The 25834-nt window shown below is 30.8% G+C and overlaps 1 protein-coding gene across 1 annotated transcript; it reads left to right on the plus strand.

Moving 5' to 3' along the window:
- The first annotated feature begins 20341 nt into the window (after positions 1 to 20341).
- On the plus strand, positions 20342 to 24339 carry LOC131652457 (histidine kinase CKI1-like). Its single transcript, XM_058922310.1, has 8 exons — positions 20342 to 20380; positions 20591 to 20827; positions 20966 to 21631; positions 21792 to 22775; positions 22848 to 23012; positions 23085 to 23787; positions 23818 to 24026; positions 24136 to 24339. The coding sequence occupies exons 1-8, from the start codon at positions 20342 to 20344 to the stop codon at positions 24337 to 24339; spliced, it is 3207 nt and encodes a 1068-aa protein (XP_058778293.1).
- Positions 24340 to 25834: the final 1495 nt, after the last annotated feature.

A 25834-nucleotide genomic window follows, 5' to 3' on the forward strand; every position in this document is an offset into this window, starting at 1 on the left:
ACGCCGTCAAAGAAGTCAGAACGCATGCACACAAACTTCAAAGAAACAAGCACAATAAACAAAGGCGTTAAAAATAAAGTACTTGCAAATTAAAACGGACACTCCCTACCCTCTCTAGCCGACGCAGTCTTGGTCTCCCTTCCCTGTCTGATGCGTGCTGGTTGGTTGTCTGACATGTTCCTGTAAACAATTGAAATCGATTAATATGCGAGACAAAATAAAAAACAAAAAAATTTGAACTTCTGATACATTTCGGAAGTTCATTTCCGAAAACTGGGATGGAGGTGTTTTCGGAAATGAACTTCCGAAACACCCCTGCGATGGAGTTTTCTGCAACTTCCATGGCAGACCCCTAAACCAAACTTCAAACCAAATCAAAATGCTTCTAAACAACCTAAATACTACTAACAACCTAACCATATATCATTTATGCAATTAAAACCCTAAATAACATGCATTTGAATAATGAATCTAAAAATTTCAAAACTTACAAAGTGTTAGGATTGAGGGCTTTTGAATGTTGTTTAGCAGTGTGATTGGAGCCTTGATGCAGCCTTGGAATTCTGTTTGCACAAATTTTCGCCTTTGCCACTTTTTGTTTTGATTTAGGGTAAATGATTGGGGGAGGGGGAGTGTTTTGATAAATCTGCAGAAATCGCAGGATTTCGGAAGTGCACTTCCGAAATGATGTTTTCGGAAATGAACTTCCGAAATAAGACAATTTTTTCAAAAAAAAAAGACGCTTTCGGAGATGCATCTCCGAAAACGCCTTTTTCTTGCATTTCGGAAATGAACTTCTGAAGTCAGGGGTAGTTTGGGTTTTTCACCAGAGGTGGACTAGAAGGTTGGGAGGTCTATAGAGAAATTTCCTGAATTTATCTTGAATTGTTTGATCTATGTAGTTTCCCATGTATTATTTCATGCAATTGATACCCATTATTGTTTAATATAGCTTGTTCGCAGTGCTTTCATACATTAGCGTGTATTTTTATTGATCACAAGTTGTGAAGATGACTAACTCTAGCTTTTACAACTCAAACTAACTTTATTATTCAACATATAATTATAATAGTTTTAGATCCATACGATATATCGTGAGCAAGAGGAGAGATATGAGAATTAGGAGATGCACCAATTCCTACAATAGAGGAATTTTCTCTCTCAAAACCACTCACTAAGTTAGCGGTACTATAACTAAACCTGACTAGAAAATAAAAAATGTTGGAGAAAAAGTTTGATTTAGGATTGTACCTGAGTATGTGAAATTGATGAAGCGGAATAAATGAAGAAAGCCGAGATTTTGATCAAGGAACTGCAACCGTTCTGATTAATTAGGAAAGAAAAAAAGAAGGCATTACTAAACAACTCAGGTCAACTAGAGAGAGAAATTATGAGATCGACAATTGGATTTCTTCTTGGGAAGACACGCAAATTCAAGTGCAATATTTACTACGGAAAAGTGATAACACAATAGTTAGAGAAGTCTTACCACAACAATTGACCAACCGTTGTGAGGTAAGGTGTGATTGCATATACGATGCTTTTCATTACGGTTGTACGGCCGTTGTGATAAACTATGTAGCGCTTTACCGATCATAACGGTTAGCTTAAACAACTGTTGTCATAAATTTAGGACCGTTGTGGTATATATAAGAGTTTATTATAAAATATGGGATTGTTTATTTTTTCATTGCCCCTCGTTAATCATATACAACAATCGAAATAGGTTTTTAAGATAATAATCTGAAAAATTAAATTATTCTTGAAAAACAATTTAAACGATCCAATATTTTTCGAATTGCATGCATATTGTAATTCATGATTTCCTCATTAACCCATATAATTTGATTCAATCCCAAATTCTTCAAAGTAATGTTGATGAATGGATGTCTTCTGAGTCTTTCACACAAAATTTGATTTCCTCCTATTTTTTAGTTTATTTTTCAAACATCAAGATTTGTATGAAAGACTCAGACTGACATCCATTTATCGACATTGTTTTGAAGAATTTGTGGCATTGAATCAAATTCTATAGGCTAAATAGGAAATTATGATTTACAAGATGGATGCAATTCGGAAAAAAACATTGGATCTTCAAAGTTGTTTTTCAAAAATAATTTAACTTTTCTGATTATTAACTCAAAAATCTATTTAATTGAAGGCATGTTTAGTGAGCGGTTAGTGAAACAAACAATAACATATGATATAACAAACTCACTAACAAAAACATCAAATAATTAAAATAGATTGGGAGAACTTGATAACTAATCGTTTATGTAAGCTATGAAGAATTGAAAACATATTTTCTCTATGGAAATATTATATGAAAGACTCATATAATATTTCTACAACAAACACAAGTTCGCAACTGTCTTAGATTCATGTTCACTGATAAGTATTTCCAGATGCATCACTAATAACATACAACATCAACAACAACATCAACAACTTACAACAACATACAAGTAAACACCTATAACTCCAAATAAAAATAGTTGTGAGTTAATAACCTTAGAAATTATAACTTACAGTTAATTATGAATGAAGGATATAAAATGCTTACTTGTTATTTTTCCCATATTACTTCTTGATGTTCTTCATATGAAGCAGGCTCAAGAATCTTTACAGAGAAGATTAAAAAATAGATAAGAGAGAATCTAGTAAAAACATAAACAAACATTTACAAAAACAGAAACAGAGAGAATCTAAGCATAGTTTTCAAGATTGTCAAAGTTAGATTCTTGATGCATAGTCTTCAAGAAAGATTTCTTCTTATAAAAATGGGTAAACATAAACATCCAGATCACATTACAGTTAAAATGGGTAAACGTAAACAGTATAAGATTGAAAAGAGGTATTTTAAAAAGGAGATCACCAAGTTGAGGAAGAAACAAAAAAAGGAAGAGAAGCAGAAGTCTGAGGAAGCTTCAAAGATTCATAAGTTTGAAGGAATAGACACAACTGTTGGGGCCTCTAAAGTGGAAGAAGAGAGGGATGAAGAATAAAATTATCTAATGTAGACACATCAGTTGAGGATCTAAAATGTAATTCCTTCTCAATGAATAAACAATTTCCTTCTCTTAGTAGTGTCTGTTGCCATTTACTTTATTTAACAACACCAAAATATAAAGCATATCAACAACCCAATAATGAGTTTGTAACTAAACAAAATTATTGTCACAAAATCTGAATAAAACATGAACAATACACATCACAATGTCATTATGTTAATAAAGAAACCCTAGAGAAGAACATAAACTTTCATAAAAAAATATCATTACCTCAGAGAGAGAGAGAGAGAGAGAGAGAGAGAGAGAGAGAGAGAGAGAGAGAGTAAGAAATGAACAACAAACAAGGTGAAGATTTCAGAAATTCGCTTCCAGAACAAAATTCATTTCCAGAAATGAATGAAGATGGTGAAGATTTTGTTATCGCCGTTGTCTCATTCTCTAGGGCACCTTCATGTCTTATGAACGAAATAAATTGTCTGTTATGTTTATATTAAGTGAAAAAAAATTCACAACAGTTGCAAGAGACAACCGTAATGAAATATGAAACAAATAACCACAATTGAATGAAACAAGCGTAGTTGTTATACTTTTAATTTTCAAATAACAAAAAATATTAAGGGTCACACTCTTATTTTTATTGGAAAAATGGAAAAACGTTGATGCTAGAATCTGAAGCTTGTCACCCAATTTCTATGATCACGGTTAGATTTCAAAACTGTGATGAAATGTTTCTTCATAAAATTAAAAAAAAATAATGCGCGTAAAAAATAAGATATTACTACGGTGAATAAATGGTCGTGATAATATATCTTCACCGTATGTATATTTTGTAGTAGTGACTATAAGCAGCGTCGGGTCCTAACTTGTCGCATTAACACACATGTTAGGAAATGCATTTAATGTGATTGTTCAAAAATGGAAATACATTTAATATGATTTTTCTCCATTACTTCCTCAACTGATTCCAAACATTTTTGTTCTAACTCCCATCGAACAACCTAGAGGCCGACCAACATCAATTAAGGCTTCTCTGACTCTCTTAGTGTCTGACAAAGCCTTAGAGGTAATTGTTATGGGCCATCCAAATTCCCAATTGACTAAAGTCCAATTCGTCTCAAATCCACTCCACTTGACCCAAGATATAAAAATCAGTTCACACAAAAAGATATGCACATTCTCTCATCGCCACTTTTCACTACACTTGTCTTGAATTTTGAACTGACTTGAATGTTAGAGTGTGAATGATATAGATCTATTTCATGCCGGTGTAACGAAGATCACAAGTTTGTGAACTGCATCTAATTCTTCTGATTCTTGAACGGAATAACAACACATCCACAAAACAGTTTAAGAAATTGGACCATTTATTACATTTTATTATATATAACTTTTATAGTATTAAATATTTTTGTTAAAAAAATTTAAAGTTTTAAAAGTAAAATCAATTTGAATATCTTCTTATAAAAAACAATTTTATGTATTTTATCTTTTTGTACAATTTTTTTTGAATTAATTTATTTAAAGTTTTAAATGGCTAAAATGAAATTTTATTTTGAGTATCTTCTCTTCAAAATTATTTTTAAGATATATATTTTTTGTATAAATTATGTAACTTTTATTATATTAAAATCTCTGCCAATGAATAACTAAATTATTGAATACTAAATAGTTCTTTTAATTTGTAACAAATAATTTTGAAATAAATTTTACTAATTTTGAGTAAGTTCTCATAAATATTATTTTTAAAAATATAAAGTTAAACTCACTTTCTTAATCTATAATATACCAAAAACTTAATGATTAAAGCACATAGATGGCTCTACAATTTACTCGTTAAAGGTGCCTTGTTTGTTGAAACATGTATATAATATGGTGATCGGTAACACATGTATATAGTATGGTGACTGGTAAAACATGTATATCTTCTATTGGAAACGTCTCTTTATAAGTTATTGAATATAATAATAAACTAATGCAACACAAATCTAGCTCATAACAAAATAATTATTTGGTTTTTCCTTTTAGTTAAAAAATAGCTTATGATAGACAAGGCCGGCCCAACCGATTATGAAGCGTTAGGCAAATTTTATAAAAATAATAATTTTATTTAAAAGTCAATATTTATATTCTTAAATTACACAATTATTTATTAAATATGATAATTAAATTTGTTCAATATTTCAAATAAAACTTCAACTATTTTAATTTTAATTTTAAATTTTTTATTCAAAATTTTAATATGATTTAAAATAAAATACTAAATATTTTACAATGAACACACATATAAAAAATTACCATAAATAAAATAATTAAATAAATATAAAGATTTTACATTAAAATTAATTAAAAATATTAAATAAATAAAATCTAGTTATGTTTTGTGCAATATCTTTTCTCTCTTTCTAGTCCAAGAGAAAAGTGGGAGCACACTTCTAAAAAAAATTGACAGTGAGAATTTATATTAATTAAAAAATAATAATATAACAATATGATACTAACAAGAGAGAATTTATTAGATAAGCAATAATACCGTGATTTTACTTGAAAAAGGTGAATAGATCCTCTAATGATAATAAAGTGTAGTTATTCTATCAATGGAGTATAAAAAGAAACAAATTATTAAAATGAAAGTTATTAATTTTTGTTTTCATTGACAGGATCTCTAATTAAATAGTAATAGTAGGTACATATGAAATTAAATTTTGAGGCCCTAGGCATATGCCTAGTTTGCCTATAGCTTAGACCGGGCTTGATATTGATAGACTAGCCCTTTCGGATGTTTTCATGCTTGCCACATTCTGTGTGTATTTTAATTCTATTTCTCACCAATACATACTGTTGATATTTATTTCTATTTTAGAATTCATGAGAAATTAATCACATTATATTCTCTATTTATCGACAATGAATAACTAAATTATTGAATACTAAATAGTTCTTAACGGCCTAAACCATTTTTTACCATTCGAAATTCTAATAGGTTGAGGAACGAGAGATTTGGTTGTGATTTTGTTGATGGGACTAGGTACATGCAGATGGCTGGTCGTGCTAGTCGAACTGGAATTGATACAAAAGGATAAAGTGTATGATCTCTTCTGTTATATCCTCAACTATTATACGACAGTGTAGGTGTGTTATATCCTGAACTCTTCTGTTACAAATAATTGAAGAATTACTGATGTATGAGGCTAGAACCACAAAGATATACCAGTAAGAGTGAGTGTATAGTAGACAATTAATTGTGTCTAGTAGTTCTTGTTGAAGAATTACTGATGTAGCAAGATTTCTAAATGCATAACTACCTACAGTAATTGGTAATCAATAATCTTAAACTAGCTTAGAGCTTAAGCTTAATACTTCAGTTTGAGACTGAGGGTTAAAACATTAGGGTCTCTTTTGTTAAGAATACTTTTTTGAATCATTAAAAATTGCCAGAGGAATGGTTCAAGGTTTGCAAGAAAATGCTGGTCCGTTTGCATATATGGTTGCCGTGTTCTGTTAGAGGTTGGGGTAGTGGCATGATCTTGAAGGCTTAGTCGCCAAGTTTCAAAATCGTGTATCATTTGGAGTTAAAGAAGAAGTTGTTGAGCTTACCACCATTTCCTATGTTAAAGTAAGTAGCCTAAGTTCCATGTCTGTTTTACACACTTCTTCAAATAACTTATGGTTTGTTGAAGTACTCGCCTTTTCCCATGTCTTTTTTCCATTTAATTTGCAGGGCTCTCGAGCAAGAGCACTCTATAAAGCAGGTTTACGCACGCCTCTCGCAATTGCCAAAGCATCCATTGATGAGATAGTTACTTTAGAAAAAGAAAAAACTGTTCACTACAAAAAAAACTCTGATTTGCTAGGTGGATAACACTCCGCAAACCCAAAATTCACCCTGCAATTCATCAATTGCGAAGGGCACAAAACACCCTGCAAAAACAGTAGTCGCAACTATTTGCCAATATAAAATCACCCCGCAACTTTGCCAGGTGATTATCACCCCGCAACGTTGCCATGTGAATGTCACCCCGCAACACGTTTTCCTAGACATGCGCGCAGCAGGACGCAGAGCAGAGCAGTTATGCACAGAGTTCAGAGCAGAGCAGGGACCACAGACTGCAGAAAGTTGCGGGGTGAATAACACTTAGCAAAATTTGAAATTTGAAATATTTGCCGGGTGAAATTCACCTGGCAAATATTTTGAATATACCAAAAAAAATATATTTATATTATTCTAAATATTAAATAAATATTTAGAATAATATAAATATAATAAATAATTTAAATTCAGAAACATTTAAAAATGCTATATTTATAATAAATTTTAAATATTTAATTTCAAATTTAATTTTAAAAAGTTCGTAATTAGATAAATTTATAATTAATCCAAAATATTTTAATTTAAAATAACATTTATTCCGGATCCGAAGATTCTTGGTTGTTTCCATTTTCTTCATTATTCTTTTATTTCAACATATTATTATACATAATAAAATCATACAAATTCTATAAAAAAAAATTCTAACATATTCTACACAAATCTAAACATAATTATTGCTATCGTACAAATTATTCTACACAGTTCATACCAATCTAACTAATTCATACAATCAATTTATATGTTAAAATAACAAAATATTCAAAAAAAAAATCCTAAGAACTTTTGATACTCCAGATATATATTAAAAAAAATCCTAATAACAAAATATTAAAAAAAAAATGTACTTTCCAAATATATACTCCTTATATTAAGGAAGAAATTTCACTCACAAGAGTTTGAAATTTTTCATCCAAAGAGCTCTTTCAAGGCGCTTAGATTGCTTCCTGAAGTGAAATGAACTGTCTTGCATTGTTGTTGTCTTGCATTGTTCATATTAAACTAACAAGAGCACAACTTTCCCTATCATATCATTAACCTTTGCAAATGGAAATGATGAAAATATGAGAGCAAAATCCAAGACCAACAATAAATTTGAAAACTTGGGGTTTTTATTTTGTGTTGAGATTTTAAGATTTTGGAGATACATTGAAGGTTTGAGACTGTTTTGCAAGAGGATGAAGAGATAAAGATTTTCTGGAATGCAGAAAAAGAAGAATGCGTTGGGTGTATATAAAGGAAAGTAGTGAGGTGGAAATCACCCTGCAAATGTTATGACCATTGCAACTAGCGAGGTGGAAGTCACCCCGCAACATTTATTGTTAGAATTGATCAGAACGTCCACCTTCTCTTCTGTTCCTAATCAATGCTTTTCATCCACTTTTTCAAAAAATAGTTGTGTTGTGGGATGCACCCCGCAAACTCACAACTTGCGACGTGGAATACACCCCGCAACTTTTATTACTGTTGAGACCCATACTTTCCCCTGCCATCTCTGACCCATCAATAATTACCCAAATATATTTCCCCCCAAAATAGTTGTCGGGTACAACTCACCTCGCAACTTTATTTTAAAAAAATTTAAATTTCCCTCCCTCACTAGCGAGATGGAAAAGGTGGAAAATTGTTTTTTTTTTTTAAATTTTGTTGCGTAGTGATTTTCACCCCGCAAGTGCTATTATTTGCGAGGTAATTTTCACCTGGCTAATTCACCTGGCTATTATTTGCGAGATTATTTGCTGTTATAAGCAGAAAGGTTCATCATCTAATTCTAAGCAAAATTTGATGAATGCCATGAATAGATGGAGCAGGATTAGCAAAATAATAGAGAAAAAAATGCGAAAAAGTTCTCCTGGAATTTGAAAATTCAGATTCAGGTGCTATAAAAGCCATCAGTTTCAGTTCAGAGGTTTGGTTCTGTTGAGACACTTGATAAAAATAAAGACCTTGAAGTTATAGAGTATAGACAATTCTTACATATTATTACCCCCAATCCATGTTAAAGAGGCAATTGAAGTATGCATTGTTGCTTGGATTCTTTGGCCTAATGAAGAGAGTAGCTCTAGTCCAAACATGGACAAGGTAACCTAAATAGTTGTCTTCTACTGCATACATTAGTGTACAAACATGCACATATTTGTTGCCACTTTGTGATGATTTGATAGTTGAAACTTGGAGGAACCTAATCTTGAGGTTTGGGTTCTCTTATCACATGTATAATCTTGTTTGGTAATGCAGTGTGTTGAGCATCCAGTTGACTTTAAGATGATAGGAGACATAAATGGAGATGATGCTGATGAGAGTTGTAGAATCAATGCCCGTGACTTCTTTGTTCCAACCCGGGTAACATGGGCCCTTAACTCTGGTTATTTTAATTATTTGTTAGTTGCTCTTAATCATGATTTATTTACGTATTTAATACCAATTGGCGCATTGTCTTAGTATAAAGAAGTCTCAGTGCTCATAGTAAAAACCATCAATTATAATTTTCATCCAAATGATACTTGTAATAATACAGCATAGCAAATATTGCAAATCTAAAACAGTGAAGTAATTATAAAGTGCTAGATTAAATTTCATAGTTCACTATTTTCTGTTACAACTGGATAAGGGCCAGATTGTTTCAGCTTTAAAAAAATGGATTTTTTCTTTGTATTTTTGAAAATAGATTTTCTAAAACCGTTTTTTAAAATATTACAAGTTTTTTCATATTCGTTTTTTCTAAAATGAAACAGTTAATTTGACATCCTATATCATAAACATACATAATTGAAGACCAAAACTTGGTCAAAATCATAATTTTTTCAAAAAGTTGTATTTCAAAAATGATTTTTATGAAAATCTATTTGAAATAGCTTCAAAATTAAGTGATTTTTTGAAATTTTAATATCCAAATTTTTTCCCCATAAATAGATGAAATACCTAAAATCACATTTTAAGAATAGCTATTTAAACCGATTTTTTATTTGAAGCTTTTCTAAAAAGTTTTTTTGTAAAAAAAAATTTCGCAAAATTTGATAACACTATAAAAATTATTTTTAAAAAAAATCAAAATAAACGGGCCCTAAATATTCTTCAATGTCACCGTTGGGATTTGTTTGTTTCTACTTGGGAATCTAAACAACATGATCCTGAGGTAGGAGGTGGCAAACTGGACCAGTTGCAGGTTTAACTTTGAGGACTTGAAAGTTGAAATGCCAAATGCTTTGGATTCCATTTTGATCCGTCTGTGTGACACATAGCAATAGCTTTAGCTCTGCTTCCATCAACACTCTCCAAAGCACTGAGTAAGCATTAGCTGTATCTGTTTTGTGATAGTAAAACAATGCATAAAGGTAATTCACTTTGTGGCACACAATAATTTTGAGATTTTTTTTTTAAATAACCATGTATTAGAAAAAAATTACGCAAATAATCATATTTCGGAAAAAATTACGCAAATAACTAAGTTTCAGAAAACATTGACACCAAGGCGTCATGTGAGATGGCGCCACCATTGTAGCCGATGAAGGGAGGCGCCATTTGGGATGGCTCCTATAAACAACTTTTCTGCAATAAGCCATCTTAGATGGCGCCTTGGTGCATTTTCAAATGGAAAATGGAACAAAAATATACAAGGAGGCGCCATATGAGATGGCTTCTCCTCCTAAAAGTTGAAGGGAGGCGCCATTTGACATGGCTTATTGGGACTGAGTGTGCCATGTCAGATGGCGTCTAGGACTAAAAAAGGGAATAAGCCATGTGAGATGGCGCCTTGGTGTTAAGGGTTTCAGAAATCTGGTTATTTGCGTAATTTTTTTCGAAACGTGGTTATTTGCGTAATTTTTTTTTAATACATGGTTATTTTTAAAAAAAAAATTCTAATTTTGATCTCCCCCAATTTCTTAACTCCCCGTGCTATTATATATTAGTGTAAAACAATAAAATAATTAACTAATATTACCTCTCTAATAGTTAGGACTTCAATTTTTTTTCAAATTTAGTAGAGCTTCATGCTGATAACGTGTTATGAAATTAACAAAAATAATATAGAGATGAACTAGAGAAAGTAAGAGTGAAAGTGGTATTTTATTATCTTCTTTAAGAAGAATTATCTACATTGCAAAGTGGACCTTATTTATAGGACATTAGGAAGGTGAAAAATCATAACCTTACTATACCAATTAATAGAGAATACGATATATATATATATATATATATATATATATATATATATATATATATATATATATATATATATATATATATATATATATGAGAGAATGCTTTCTCTATATGACAATGTGAGAATGAATGTGAACCATTATATTTTAAAATAAATGGTGGAGATTATGTATGAATTTTTTTTCTTTCATAATCTCCACCATTTATTTTAAAATATAATGGTTCAGATTCATTCTCACATTGTCATGTAGAGAAAGCATTCTCTCATATATATATATATATATATATATATATATATATATATATATATATATATATATATATATATATATATATATATATATATATATATATATATATATATATATATATATATATATATAAATAAATAAAAGACTAAAAAATAATTCAACTAAGTCAAATTTGAGTCGATCAAATAATAATCGGATCAACTTGAAATTTGAGTTGAGTTATCTTAAACTTCATTTTTAGTTTGAATTCGACTAAAACTATAACTCACAAAAATACTTGTGTTCAATTCAATAATTTGAATATGACATGAACTTAATAGCTTGAATCAAATGAACCAAATGATCAATATTTTTAAAAAATAAACAAAATTTTAAACTAAAAATATACAATTTACACTAGGCGCAATGATCAAGTTTGCTTAGAAAAGAAAATTTCTCATAATTCTTAGCGTTTCTCATGTTTGCTAATGCACTCTATATATAAGAGAAGATGGGAATATAAGAACATATATTATGATTGAAATATTGATAGGAATCTCTTGGACTTAGATTCTAGGATCCATTTTATTTTGGAAAAGTGGTTGTGATTATGCTTCTTTGTTGATCAAATAATTGATCGACTATTTGTCCAACCTAAAATTCAAGATTAATAAGTGAAATATAAATTCTTTTATGGATGAAAATTGATACCCACATAACCTGAATTTTAATATTCTCAATTATTGAAAATATATCAAGTTGAGGAAGGTATTGTCTACTTTGTTGATACGGAGGTGACCCATAATATTGCCATCAACCATGGCCTGTTTCTTAGGCACAAAGCAGTTGCTTTTACCATGATCATCCATGGTTTCTGCATGTATCACAGATGAAGAAACATTAGTTACAACGAAGAACACTAAATAAAATGTTAGCTACAATAAAGGCTAAAATATAAAAAGAGATTATGCACATCAATAAAAAAATCACAATTACTTAAAACAATAAAAATTACGGCAGTGCTTCAATATCTAGCCACAAATACACAATTACACGACATTAGCGCCATTTTGATATAAACTATAAAATAATAAGAGTTTTATTGTATCCACAAAGAAATGAGAGATATTAAAGTCGTTCAATAATTAATAAAGTTCTTGTTGAATACTCTCTATTTATTAGCAATGATATAGTCTTCTTATTTTCAATTTTCTCCCCTTCCTTAAGAGATTTTCTCTTGTATCTAAATTGACATAATCTTATCGTAGAATATATGAAAATCACTTTATGTTTTTCAATATTGTATCAAAGCTGGTTCAAAATCCTTATTTTACTTTTTGGATTTAACAGCCGTCAAGACTAACCCTAGTTTACTTTTAAGTTTGGTTATTGGGTGCCCAATAGAAACTAATATTAGGCCCTAAAACAGTCACCAGAATATCGCCAAAACAAACATATAAGTATACACTGCCTTTGATACTAACAGGCGCCCTGCCATATGAACCAGATGTCGCCAATCTATCTTTCATAAAAACTATGCCACTAAAAACATCTCCAAGAGTTTGCTATCACGTGGGCCCTACATGTAGCCCAACTAGTGCAATTTTTACTACGATTTACCTCATCCAACTCGATTTTCCTTCCCGACTATGTGGGGACAAATTTGAGTGTATGTGTCCTGCATTTGGCCTGTGTTTTAGAGGTTTCTTTGTCGCTTTATATGAGAGGCTCATAGCTGCAATTTATTGTGGGAATCTTCCCCCTATATTTTTCATGTAGTTTCTCTTTTTAGTTCATCATTTGATGGTTTTCCATCAAACTTCCACTACACTGACTTTGGCGCATATTGGAAATTCTATGAATTTCCTATCGCATTCTATGAGTTCATGAATTTTAGACTCTCAAATTTTGTGTTGTTTGTGTCGCGGCGGAAAAATCGGAGATTAAGCTATTAATTAACCTAAGTCGTAAAAAGCAAGAGTCGCCACCGAACTTTATTGTTTCCAAAAGAGGGAAAGGGAAAATATCGATAAAATCTAAAAGAAAATAAGAGATCTAAGTACGGGGGTTGGTTATGCAAGGGGAAGGTACCAGCACCCCTCACATATGTGGCACTCCACAGGAACCTTTTGAAATACCTGTTTTTAGGTTAAAGGGTTTATTTGCAAAAGAACGAGGAGATGAGAAAAGAAGTTGTTTTTATTTTTGTATGCTCGGCAAGACGTCGCATCTTGTGCCTACATATCTCCTTTCTGTGCAATAGGGAAGTCGTAACATTTGTAATTCTCCTTAAGAGGAAACATGGAAGTTTTTTTTCTTTGTTTTTAATGAGAAAGATTTTTAAAATAAAAAGAGTGCAAGTGCATAAAAGAGTTTGATGAGTTTTATTCGTTTTAGGTTTTGAAAATGATTTGAATATGCTTTAGATGTCTTAGCATTTATTTGGAAAAAGGTTTTTGGGATCACTTGACAAAGGTCAAGGTTTATTGTGAAAGACGTTTGAAGTTTTGAAAAACAAGGTTGATGGCGATGCACAAGGTGATCGACTTACAAAAAGTAGTCTAGGGCTTGGTATATGGACCAAGAGTGTGGGGGTTCACAATTTATTCATGCAAACAAGGAAGCAAATAAAGCTAAAGGAAAGAAAGAAATAATTAAATTACATGTGTACTAGCAAAGTGGGCTAGTCTTCTAGACGACTAATTGGATGGAATTAATCGAATTGGTCTCACTGTAAGAAAGCCCAGGATCAAGTTGTGAATGTGTGCAAGTGTGGTTGATGGCGATGCTTAAGAAGTGATCGGCTTATGGTAGAAAATGACTTGATATGAGATCAAGAATTAGTTTGAAAAAAATTTGGTGTGTAGGTGAATGATTGACAAGTAAAGGAAGCAATGAACACAAGTAATATAGAAACGATAAAATTAATACATCACAATTGGGGATTGGGGTACAAATTGATCGAATGGGGATTGAAATGAGATAAATGTAACAAGACAACATAAAATCAAGGCACACATCATAGCAAGAATATGGCATCCAAAAGCTCAAGGAATGTAACAAGACAGATCTAAGGATAATTGTTATCCATGGACAGCTCAAGGAATCAATGATACCTCCACCTGCATGTTGTCCAAGCAAGATGAAGTCAATCTATGGCATCAAAAACTTGGCCATCTACATTTGAAGGTATGAAAAGATTGTGTCGAAAGAACCTATTCCTAAACTCAAAATTGAGGAAAAAAGAATCTGTGGAGGATGCAAAATTGGAAAGCAAACCAAGATGTCACACCAAAATCTTCAACATCAGACCACCTCAAAAGTTCTGGAACTTCTTCATACGGATATGATGGGACCTATACAAGTTGAAAGTATTGGTGGAAAAAGATATGATTATGTTGTTATTGATGATTTTTCAAGATTCACTTGGGTGAATTTCATCAGATAAAAATCAAAATTTTTTGAGGTCTTCAAGGAGTTGTGCCAAAAGCTTCAAAGAGAGAAGGAAAAGCAACATTGTCAGGATCAGAAGTGATCATGGGAGGGAGTTTGAAAACAACAAGTTTGCTGAATTTTGTGCCTCTGAAGGTATTAGTCATGAATTTTCCTCTCCTATTACTCCCCAACATAATGGAGTTGTTGAAGAAAGAATATAACTCTACAAGAATCAGCAAGAGTCATGCTTCATGCAACAAAGTTACCATATCATTTTTTGGCAGAAGCTATGAATACTGCTTGTTATATCCACAATAGAGTTACCTTAAGGACTGGAACAACAAATACTCTATATGAGCTATGGAACAGAAGGAAATCTACTGTCAAATACTTCCATTTTTTGGAAGTAAGTGTTACATCTTGACTGACCATGAGCAAAGAAGAAAAATGGACCCCAAGAGTGATGAAGGGATATTTCTTGGCTACTCTACAAATAGAAGAGCCTATAGATTTTTAATACTAGAACTTAGGTCATGATGGAGTCTATAAATTTTGTGGTTGATGACTCAAGCACAAACAGTGATCATATTATTGAAGACAATGTTGGAACAGGATTTTAGATGGATGATGAGTCAAAAAATGTGGAAGAAGATTACGCCAATGGTGATGATAAACCTGAGGACATTCAAGTCAATAAGGGGCCTTCAATCAGAATTTAAAAAGATGATTCTAAGGAACTCATGTCATTGGTACAAGGTGGGTGTACAAGAACAAAACTGATAAAAATGGAGTTGTCACCAGAAATAAGGCCAGACTTGTGGTACAAGGCTACACTCAGATTGAAGGAATAGATTTTGATGATACTTTTGCTCCAGTTTCTAGAATTGAATCCATTAGACATTTGTTAGGAGTGGCTTATTTATTGAAGTTTAAACTGTTTCAAATGGATGTGACAAGTGCCTTTCTGAATGGGTACTTACATGAAGAGATTTATGTGGAACAACTAAAGGGATTCATTGATCCTACATATCCAGATCATGTGTTTAAGCTAAAGAAAGCTCTCTATGGTTTGAAGCAAGCTCCTAGAGCTTTGTATGAGAGTTTGACAGAATTTCTTGTCAACAATGGCTACAGAAAAGGAGGAATAGATAAGACCTTGTTTGTCAAGGAGAAGGATGACAAGCTTATGACTACTCAAATATATTTTGATGACATTGTGTTTGGAGGGATATCATATCAGATGGTGGAACATTTTGTCAAACAAATGCAATCAGAATTTGAGATGACTTGTATTGGTGAAATGACATATTTTCTTGGACTTCAGGTGAAACAGATGGATGACCCAATCTTCATCTCTCAAAGTAAGTATGTCAAGAATATAGTAAAGAAGTTTGGTATGGAAAAAGAAAGACAAAAAACGACACCTGTTCCTACTCATTTGAAATTATCAAAAGAATGAAGAAGGTATTGTTGTTGATCAAAGCTTATACAGAAGTATGATTTGTAATTTGTTATACCTTACAACTAGCATACCTGATATCACATTTGTTGTGGGTGTGCATGCAAGATATCAAGCCGAGCCAAAAATAAGTCAAATCAATCAAGTGAAAAGGCTTTTTAAGCACATCAATGGTACTAGTGATTATGGTATGTTATACTCTCATGGTCCAGGTTCCATGATGGTAGGGTATTGTGACGGGAATTGGGTTGGTAGTGTTGATGATATAAAAATCACTTATGGTGGGTGCTTCTTTTTGGGAAATAATCTAATTTCCTGGCTTAGTAAGAAACAAAACTGTGTTTTTTTGTCTACTGCTGAAGTTGAGTATATTGCAGCTTAAAGTAGTTGTTCTAAACTGATGTGGATAAAACCAATGTTGAAGGAATATAATGTCAAGCAATATGTCATGACATTATACAGTGACAATCTGAGTGCTATCAATATTTCTAAGAATCTTAGTCAACACACCAGGACCAAGCACATTGACATTCGTCATCATTTTATCAGAGATCTTGTTGAAGATAAGGTGATTACTCTGGAGCATATAACCACTGAGAAACAACTGGCTGATATTTTAACCAAAGCTTTGGATGCAAACCAGTTTGAAAAGCTTAGGGGTGAGTTGGGAATCAGCGTTATTGAGGAGTTATAGCAATTACATAAATGGAGGAGTGCAACTGACACTGCATCTTTCCTCTATTTTCTAGTGCTTGAGAAGCCTAAGCAAATTGCTATTGTTAAATGATGGAACAAGAGATTTCGGCAAGATAGAAGAGTTGGTGACAGCAATAAGGAGTACATAAGGGTCTTTGACATGGGCAAGAGGTGGAAGACCATCTGAAGATGGTCAAGATTGGGTGTTTCAATATGAAGTTGTGTGTTTCCAGTGAGATTTTGTGCATCCATTTGTTTCTATTGCTTGTATGCAATGTGTGTGCTTCCAATTGTGTCTACATTTAATCTAATTTTTATCACTTTCAACATAGAATTAACACTTTTGGCCTCGATACGAATGGAGAAAAAGAATCACCTTGCCTCAAACCTCTACTCAACCTAAAGTTGAACTAACGCACTCCATAATCCATCTCCTTCACTTATTAGAGAACTTCATCATACATGCGACCTCTTACGGGTAACACCGCTCAGTAGTGTTGTTAACCATTTTATTAGCAACAAGAATATCGTCTAACATTTGACGATCCTCGCGAAAGAGGATTGAGTATTTGACATGAGGTTATCAATCATCAATTTCATTTTTTTTCCAAAACCTTGGCCAAAGTTTTCTACATGTAACTAACTAGAGAAATGGGGCGATAATCCAAAAGGATTTGCAAAATATATATTTTTTTTTGTCATGATCACATCTATAAATATTCTGTTTCTATGGAATTCATACAAAAATCTCATAAAGTCACCTTTAATTTTTCCCAAAACTCTTTCAATAAGACTCTAAAGATGACACCATTATGCCCTAGACTTTTATAACTAGCATATTTCCACACTCTTTCTCACTTCTTCTTCATCAAATTAACTCACCAAAAAAAAAAACTAGCCTCGTGGATGCTGAGGAAATTGAAATTGAAGTTTTCCAAATCAATTAGGTCTAGGGTCCTTGCAGAATTAAAATATTTGCAAAATGATTGAAAAATTGAACTATTGATTTGTGAATACCTTCCACTCCTCCACTTCATTCCTTAGTGACTTGGATACTAAGAAAAAAAAAAATTGTGATATTTATTATTTAAAAACAATTTTGTGATGTTAATATTAAAAAAAAAATCAACAAATCAATCAAACTATAAGTGAACTATCATTATTTTTTTAATCCAAAAACAATTTATATATATATATATATATATATATATATATATATATATATATATATATATATATATATATATATTAAATTACTCTTTTTTTACCAAGATTTTGAATTTGACTTCTCTAAAATAAATATTGTTGAAAAAAAAAGTTAAGAGTTCATTTCAAACACCTATAACTTGTCACATATTCAAATATAATATCAATCATTGATTTATTTATTACTTCACATTATTAGTTACTATTTACTTTATTTGATAAATATCTATCTTCCACTTAGAGTAACCAAGTTGTAACAAATCAAATATTTGGAAAATTTGATTCGAAACAGGGTACTATTTTTCACTTATAGAAATAAAGAAATGGGTATTTTCTTTAGATGCATCAGCATGTATATAAAGCAAGACAGCTATTGTATATACCTTAGAAATTTTGCTATTTATTTCTGTAAATATTATTTTATTGTTGAAATATTAATGATGATAACTTTTTTGGGTAAAAAAAAATTACAATTTATGGAAATATTTCGTTATTGCAGTTTATAATGATAATAAGTCTACTATTAGTATATATAAGAATAACATTTTTATATAATGGGTTTGAAAAATCACGTTAGTTACAGTAATTTTGTAAAATTTAACAAAATTTTACCATATTTCAATCATACATTTTAAAAATATCATAATTTTTTTTTTGTTATTGACGGAATTAGATAGTGAAAAAATTTTGAGTGACGAAATTAAATATTTATTTTATATATATATATATATATATATATATATATATATATATATATATATATATATATATATATATATATATATATATATATATATATATATATATATATATATATATATATATATATATATATATATATATATATATATATATATATATATATATATATATATTATTTTTTTAATACTTTTATTATGTGTTTAAGTTAGGGATGACAATGGGTATCGTAGGCATGGGTATTAGTTTTTCGCTATCCGTCTCATTTAATAAATATGATATTGGTATCCGTTTTATACTCGTGTGGGTATCCGTTAAATGGATATAAGTGAATTTTGAGATATTTATAAATATTAATCAGATATTCATGAATACTATTATTTAAATATATTTTTTTTAAAATAATATGATTAATTAACTTTTTTATCCCTATTAAAAGACAAAAAAAAATCGAATTTAACTCATAATAATAATAACAAAAATGAATCTCATTGATGTTATTTCTTATTTTATTAAATAAATAATTTCAACAAAATAATAATAATTACATATTCAACTAAATAATTTTAATAATATATAATAATAATAATAATAATAATAATAATAATAATAATAATAATGATAATAATAATAATAATTTTATATTAAACAAATTAATATTTAAGTAATTTTTTTAATTATTAACGGATATGGATATTCGTAAGTACGAGTACCATCAAATCTGTATGTGTCCGTAAAGAAACGGTATAGGTGTCCGTAAAGAAACTGATAATTAGATAGTGATTTATTTTTCATGCGGATACCCATTAACATCCAACCCGTATCCGTGACAGGTTTTAATCCGCTGATACCCATGGGTATGTGCGATCCCTAGTTTAAATATTGTTCTAGCAAGGAAATTTATGAAATTATATTATATTAGAAAAATACTTATTGGTAAGAAAACGTAAAAAAAGAATGGCAGGAATAAATTTCAATAACTCATTATCACCACTAACCTATGATTCTTATTAAAAAGGAAATTAAATTTTAAAAACTTAAAATTTATCCTCTAAAATAATAATATACGTACATTCTTGCATTTTTTCTTCGAATTGTTTCGTACTAAATAGCACGGCTCATTATATTAATAATGAAATTAAATTGTATATCATGTTAGTAGATATAATTAATGAACAAGATTGACTTTCAATTATGGAGAATATACATTGTGCAAATAAAATCAAATATTTTCTTAACAGATATTTTCCCGCTGTCAAAAAAAAAATCTTTTTGATATTTTCTCCTAATGTGTTGCCTTGTACAATAATGATGAAGATTTGCATAAAAAATAAAAATATTCTCTACAAGTTTTGTTGCCAAAAATTTACTATTTATGAAATGCCCATAGTATTTTAAACAAAATTTCTCTAACTTTCTTTCTGTCTCTTTAAATTTGTTCTATCTTCATCATTCTCTTTTTATTATTCTAAATATCATCATATAACTTTTGCAGTCAAAGAGTTGAAAATCATCCAAATCTAAATATTAGTATTTTCACTATTCAGAAATTCAATATGTTAACTTGATTTTCTCAATGGCATTACTTCGACCTTCATCTTTCATAATCTTATTGGTAAGTCGTTATATTTATCGATTCATACATTTTTTTTATAAAAAATATTTGATTCGTAACAAATAATTTGGATTCATAATTGAGTTTCATCAAGTGATGTCGTAGTTAAATTTGTTCTTTATTTCTTCGACTTGAATATACATAGAAAAAAAATATTAATCTAACAACTAATTACGAATATTTACCCATATTGATGTTGTGTTATTGTAGGCATATGGTGCATTAATAGTTCTTGCCGCATTGACGCCATGTTGGTATGTGATGGTCACACATATCCAAAAACGCGCGAATTCGCATTCAAACAATATTGTGTCAAATCTGCAATCTGAAATTGAGTACTCAGCCGAATTGTTGCAACCATTCAAGTCATCATCAACAAATTTAGCTAGATTATTGAGTTCAACTGTTAATTCTACTAATATCACTTTCTCTGATATTAAGACTAAGGTAAGTTGCTCAAATTCCACAAAGGAAAATCATTGTTATTATTTGTGATAGAAAAATTTAAAATGTAATTCAAATTTTCTAAGAAATAAAATAAAATAATTTCTGATTTTAAAGGTTAAATTTGTTTGATCTTTGTAGGTGGCTCCATTATTATTTCAAGCATTGAAGACAATTCCTCACTTAACACAAATTTCATACATAGGAACTCAAGGTCTTTCTTTCACATACTATAATGATGATGATCAAGTTCTAGCAATGTACTCTAATTCTTCTATAGTTGATGCATCAAATAAAACCATATACTATATTCAACCAGTAAATCGTGACACCGGAGAGATTTTCGGGGAAGCCTTAATATCGAACAAGACTATCAATATCAAGTTGAGTTTGATACCCGGTACAAACGATACTCGACACAAATGTGCATCGTTAGGAACGAAGTTGAACAATGTTAGTGAACTTTTGTTCATCAATTCGGCTAGAATCAATAAAATAGGCGTGATATCTCTTGGATTTTCGGGGAAAACAATAACGGATTATGTTACTCAGGTTGTCGATCGTCAAGGGACGATATCGTATTTGGCTACCAAAGATGGAAATGTGATTGCAAAAGGAAATCAAAATATTGGTTTGAAGATTTTGAATGATAGTGTTTTATTACAATCTTTGAATGCTAATGGGGATATAATAAGAAATGAAGGAGGTGTATCTTGCAAGGATCAAGTTTATGATTCTAGTTTGAATATTCAAGATACTCAATATTTTGTTCAATGCTATCCTATTGATATTATCGGAGTAGAATCGGTACGTTTTTATATATTTTTTGCATATTAGTTTGATCACGTCATAATATTTTATTCCGTTAAGCCAGTTCAGTTGTTATCTGTTTTTAAAAAAACAATTGTACTATAATTTGTATTCGGGATTGAATATTTTTCTTATCACGGATTTGATTGAATTTTAGGTGTATGTGATGGTTGTTCCGAAAAATGAAATTTCCGACTTCGATCCAAGGTATAAAAAAAAAGGATTGATACTCTTGATTGTTATGATGGTGCTGATATTTATAGCTATCTCGAGTTTCTTATTCGTGAACATTGGAGTAACAAGAAGAGAAATGAATTTATGTGCATCACTCATAAAACAAATGGAAGCAACGGAACAGGCCGAGAGAAAGAATATGAACAAGAGTCTTGCTTTCGCGAGTGCTAGCCATGATCTTCGCGCTTATCTTGCAGGGCTTATCGGTTTGATTGAAATGTCTTCTAAATTAGTTCTCTCTAATACAGGCACCGATTTGAATTTGAAACCGCGTTCTGAATTGGAAACGAATTTCAAACAAATGGATAATTGCGCGCAAGACTTGCTAGGACTATTGAATTCTATACTCGACACGAGCAAAATTGAAGCAGGAAAAATGCAACTAGAGGAAGAGGAATTTGATTTATCGTATCTTGTTGAAGATGTGGTTGATTTGTATTATCCGATGGCGATGAAGAAAGGCGTAGAACTTGTGTTGGACTCTTGTAATGGTTCGGTTATAAGGTATTCGCGCGTGAAAGGCGATAGGAGAAAATTGAAGCAGGTTTTGTGTAACTTGCTTAGCAATGCTGTTAAGTTTACCGATGAAGGACACATAACGGTTAGAGCGTGGGCGCAGAAATCGACGTTGCAGAAGTCGATAATCAAGAGAAACCAAAATAGTGTTATGAAGCCTTTGTCTTGGATGTTTTTTAAGAAAAACGATAAAGATGTTGATGATATAGAAGCGGTGAGTTCGATTCAACAAGACACTTGTTTGATGGATTTCGTATTTGAAGTGGATGATACGGGGAAAGGAATTCCGAAAGAGAAATATAAGTCGGTGTTCGAGAATTATGTTCAAGTTAAAGAGAATACTGTTGGCCAAGTTGGGACTGGCTTAGGACTTGGAATTGTGCAGTCACTGGTAAGTATAATTTTCGTAGTTATGATTTTCAAGTAAATTTGATTTATAAAAGTCTAATGTGATTTTCTCTAGGTACGTTTGATGCATGGAGACATTGAAATTGTGGAGAAAGAAGTAGGCAAAAAAGGAACATGCTTCAAGTTCAATGTGCTTCTCTCGTTATGTGAAAACGACGCGGTAACTTATGGTTTAAGGGAAGGTTTTGAATATGGATCGACCTCGGGCAACAGAAACCAAGTTCCGGAGAAAAGATTCATTCACAATACTAGTTCTGGTTCGAGTATTCGATCTTTGAGTCCAAGGTTACAGATTTGCCCCTCTTCCAGTCCTAAGACCGAGCCTTCGCATGTTATTCTTTACCTTGCTGATGAAGAAAGAAGAAGAACTTCGCAGATGTTCATTGAGAGTTTAGGGATCAAAGTTAAAGTTGTGAAGAATAGGAAACATCTCATTGATACTCTCAAGAAGATAAAGAAACAAAATGGTCATCAAATTAGTGATCAAAGTTCTTCAGAGTCTTCGGAATTAGGTTCTCGGTGTCCGTCTTATAACTCTTCTTATAGTAGAGGTTCGACGAAAATTCCTTTGAGAGCTTTGGATGGAGCGGAATACGTATCTTCAATGTTCAAGATGACGAATAATGGAGCTGCAACGAGTTTTGTTTTGATTATCATCGACGCAAATGCGGGACCGTTTTCTAAACTTTCTACTATTGTGACAAACTTTAAAAAAGATCTTGTCAATCCTAGTAAAGTTATTTGGTTGGAAAAGCCTTTTGAAAGTAGCATCGATTTCAAAACGATTGATCGAGATGATGTTGTGATATCTAAACCGTTTCATGGAACTAGATTGTTTCAAGTTATAAAGTTTCTTCCCGAGTTTGGTGGGAATTTGAAAAGCAATTCTAGTAATAAAGCTTTACGAGAATTAAGATCACAAGTATCTTCTCACGACGAAAGCGTGTATCTAAACACGAAATCTTGTAGGGAGACGAAAAGTTATATTGATCAAAGTGAAATACAAGAATGTGGTGCAAACTCAGATGATTCTAAACCTTTAAGTGGGAAGAAATTTTTGGTTATTGATGATTCTCCAATGTTGAGAAAGATTGCTATGGCTACTTTGAGTTCTCTTGGTGTTACTAGTATTGATCAATGTGAGAATGGTAAAGAGGCTTTGAAACAAGTTGAACAAGGTTTAAAAAATGATTTTCCTAATCCTCCTTATGATTACATCTTAATGGATTGTCAGGTAATTAATTACTAATATTATTCAACGCGTATGTCTAAAACTCGTTATTATTTAACGCTCTTCAAATTTCTGTCTGATACTCGTATGACACGTGTATTTTTTTGAACAGATGCCAGAGATGGATGGATTTGAGGCAACAAGGAAGATAAGAGAAATGGAGAAAGAATATGGTGTGCACATTTCAATCATTGCATTATCTGCTGAAATTGATAAATTGACAACAGAGACTGGAATGGATTTTCACATAACCAAGCCTATTAAGAAGGAGCATTTACTCAAAGCTATTACATACATAGAAAATAGTGAGATATAATGTAAGTTATTTATATAGTTTTTAGGTTAAAGGAAGCTTTGTAACATTTTAGCTTTCCTTGTTTATTATTTTTTTGAGAAAGGCTTTTCTTTTTGAAAATACAGAATTAGGATGATTTATTAAAAAATAAAAAATAAACATAGCTTCTAACTCAAGTTATGGATTGTATGGGGGAAATATACAACTTATATTTAAAATATACACTGAAAATGTTATGTTTGTTTTGTTAGATGTCAAAAATAGTTGTATTAATTTACTTATAATAAGGTATGGCATTAAATATTCATTAAAAATAATTAATCATGATTTTAAAGGTCATTAAGTATCATTTTTAAATGTTGAATATAGATTTCTATTTAATGATTATTATGTATATTTTCAAATGTCTATCATTTTCAAATGAACGTATAATAAGCTTTCAAAAAAAAAAAAAACAAGTAAATTTCAATGCTTAGATCACATAACTACGATTTTCGGATTTATTTGAATTTTGATATATTTGATTATTAATATAATATGGCAATAATAAACAATAGGAGTCATTATAAAGATGTTGATGATTTTGAATACAGTGCAATGATTCAGTCATATTTTGAGTTATAAATGTGATTTTTAAAAAAATCACCATTAAAAAAAAAGTGTATCTTTAAAATGAATCACTCACCATTTAAAAGTGGGCATTCATAGCTAAAAATGTAACTCTGGTATTTATTGGGAGTTTTCTTATGCAAAAGTGAATATCACATTACGAAAATATCTTGAATTATAGATATATTTTTTGAGGTGGAACTTGTGTCATTAAAAAATTATTGTTATCTATAATTATGAATATAATAAAGATAAATAAAATTATGTTGTTTATTATGTTATTATTATTGAAAATTAATTAATTGATTTAATTCATCACAATCTCACATTTAATAACTATACTCAATTTCATTATTTAAATCTCACATTAAAAATATATTTCTTCATACTCATTTTTTTTATAGAGAGAGCACCATTAAATTTAAGATGTATCCAAAAAATTAGTATAACTCTTTCGAGTAAATTATTAAAAAAAAAATCAATTCTATGGTACAAAATACAACTAATATATATTGTATAGGCTAAAGTCAATTGTGATATTAAATTTTAGAAAGAATAACTATTACCAGTTACAAATTTAAAGAATTTTTTTAAGTTAGCTTTTTTTAATTCAGCTAGGGTAGCACAAATGGGGAATCGAGGAGAATAGATCGAGGTTAGCACTAGACGTCGGAAAGTTTTTCGACTGGAAGTTCAAGGACATGACGGGTTTATGATTTTTGCATTACAGGAAGGAAGTAGGAGCGAGGATTTCAAAGGCAATGGACAGAATCGCATGAACATCAAGTATGTGGCAGATTTATGCAGAGCTATAGGTAGAGAGAATAGCTCCCGTGACGGTGCAATTCAAAATAGGTTTCAGTTACTTGGACATCAATGGCTTCTTTCTATTTTTCCAATTTTCCTG

This window comes from Vicia villosa, linkage group LG1 (genome assembly GCF_029867415.1).
Source record: "Vicia villosa cultivar HV-30 ecotype Madison, WI linkage group LG1, Vvil1.0, whole genome shotgun sequence".
NCBI lineage: Eukaryota > Viridiplantae > Streptophyta > Magnoliopsida > Fabales > Fabaceae > Vicia > Vicia villosa.

What these genes read in the sequence shown, in the direction of transcription:
- LOC131652457 (XM_058922310.1), top strand. Translation starts at nt 20,342, where the DNA reads ATGGCATTACTTCGACCTTCATCTTTCATAATCTTATTG. An exon ending in GAAAAGTTATATTGATCAAA is followed by an intron (nt 23,788 to 23,817) that starts GTGAAATACAAG and finishes GTGCAAACTCAG; the next exon opens with ATGATTCTAAACCTTTAAGT. An exon ending in ACATCTTAATGGATTGTCAG is followed by an intron (nt 24,027 to 24,135) that starts GTAATTAATTAC and finishes TTTTTTGAACAG; the next exon opens with ATGCCAGAGATGGATGGATT.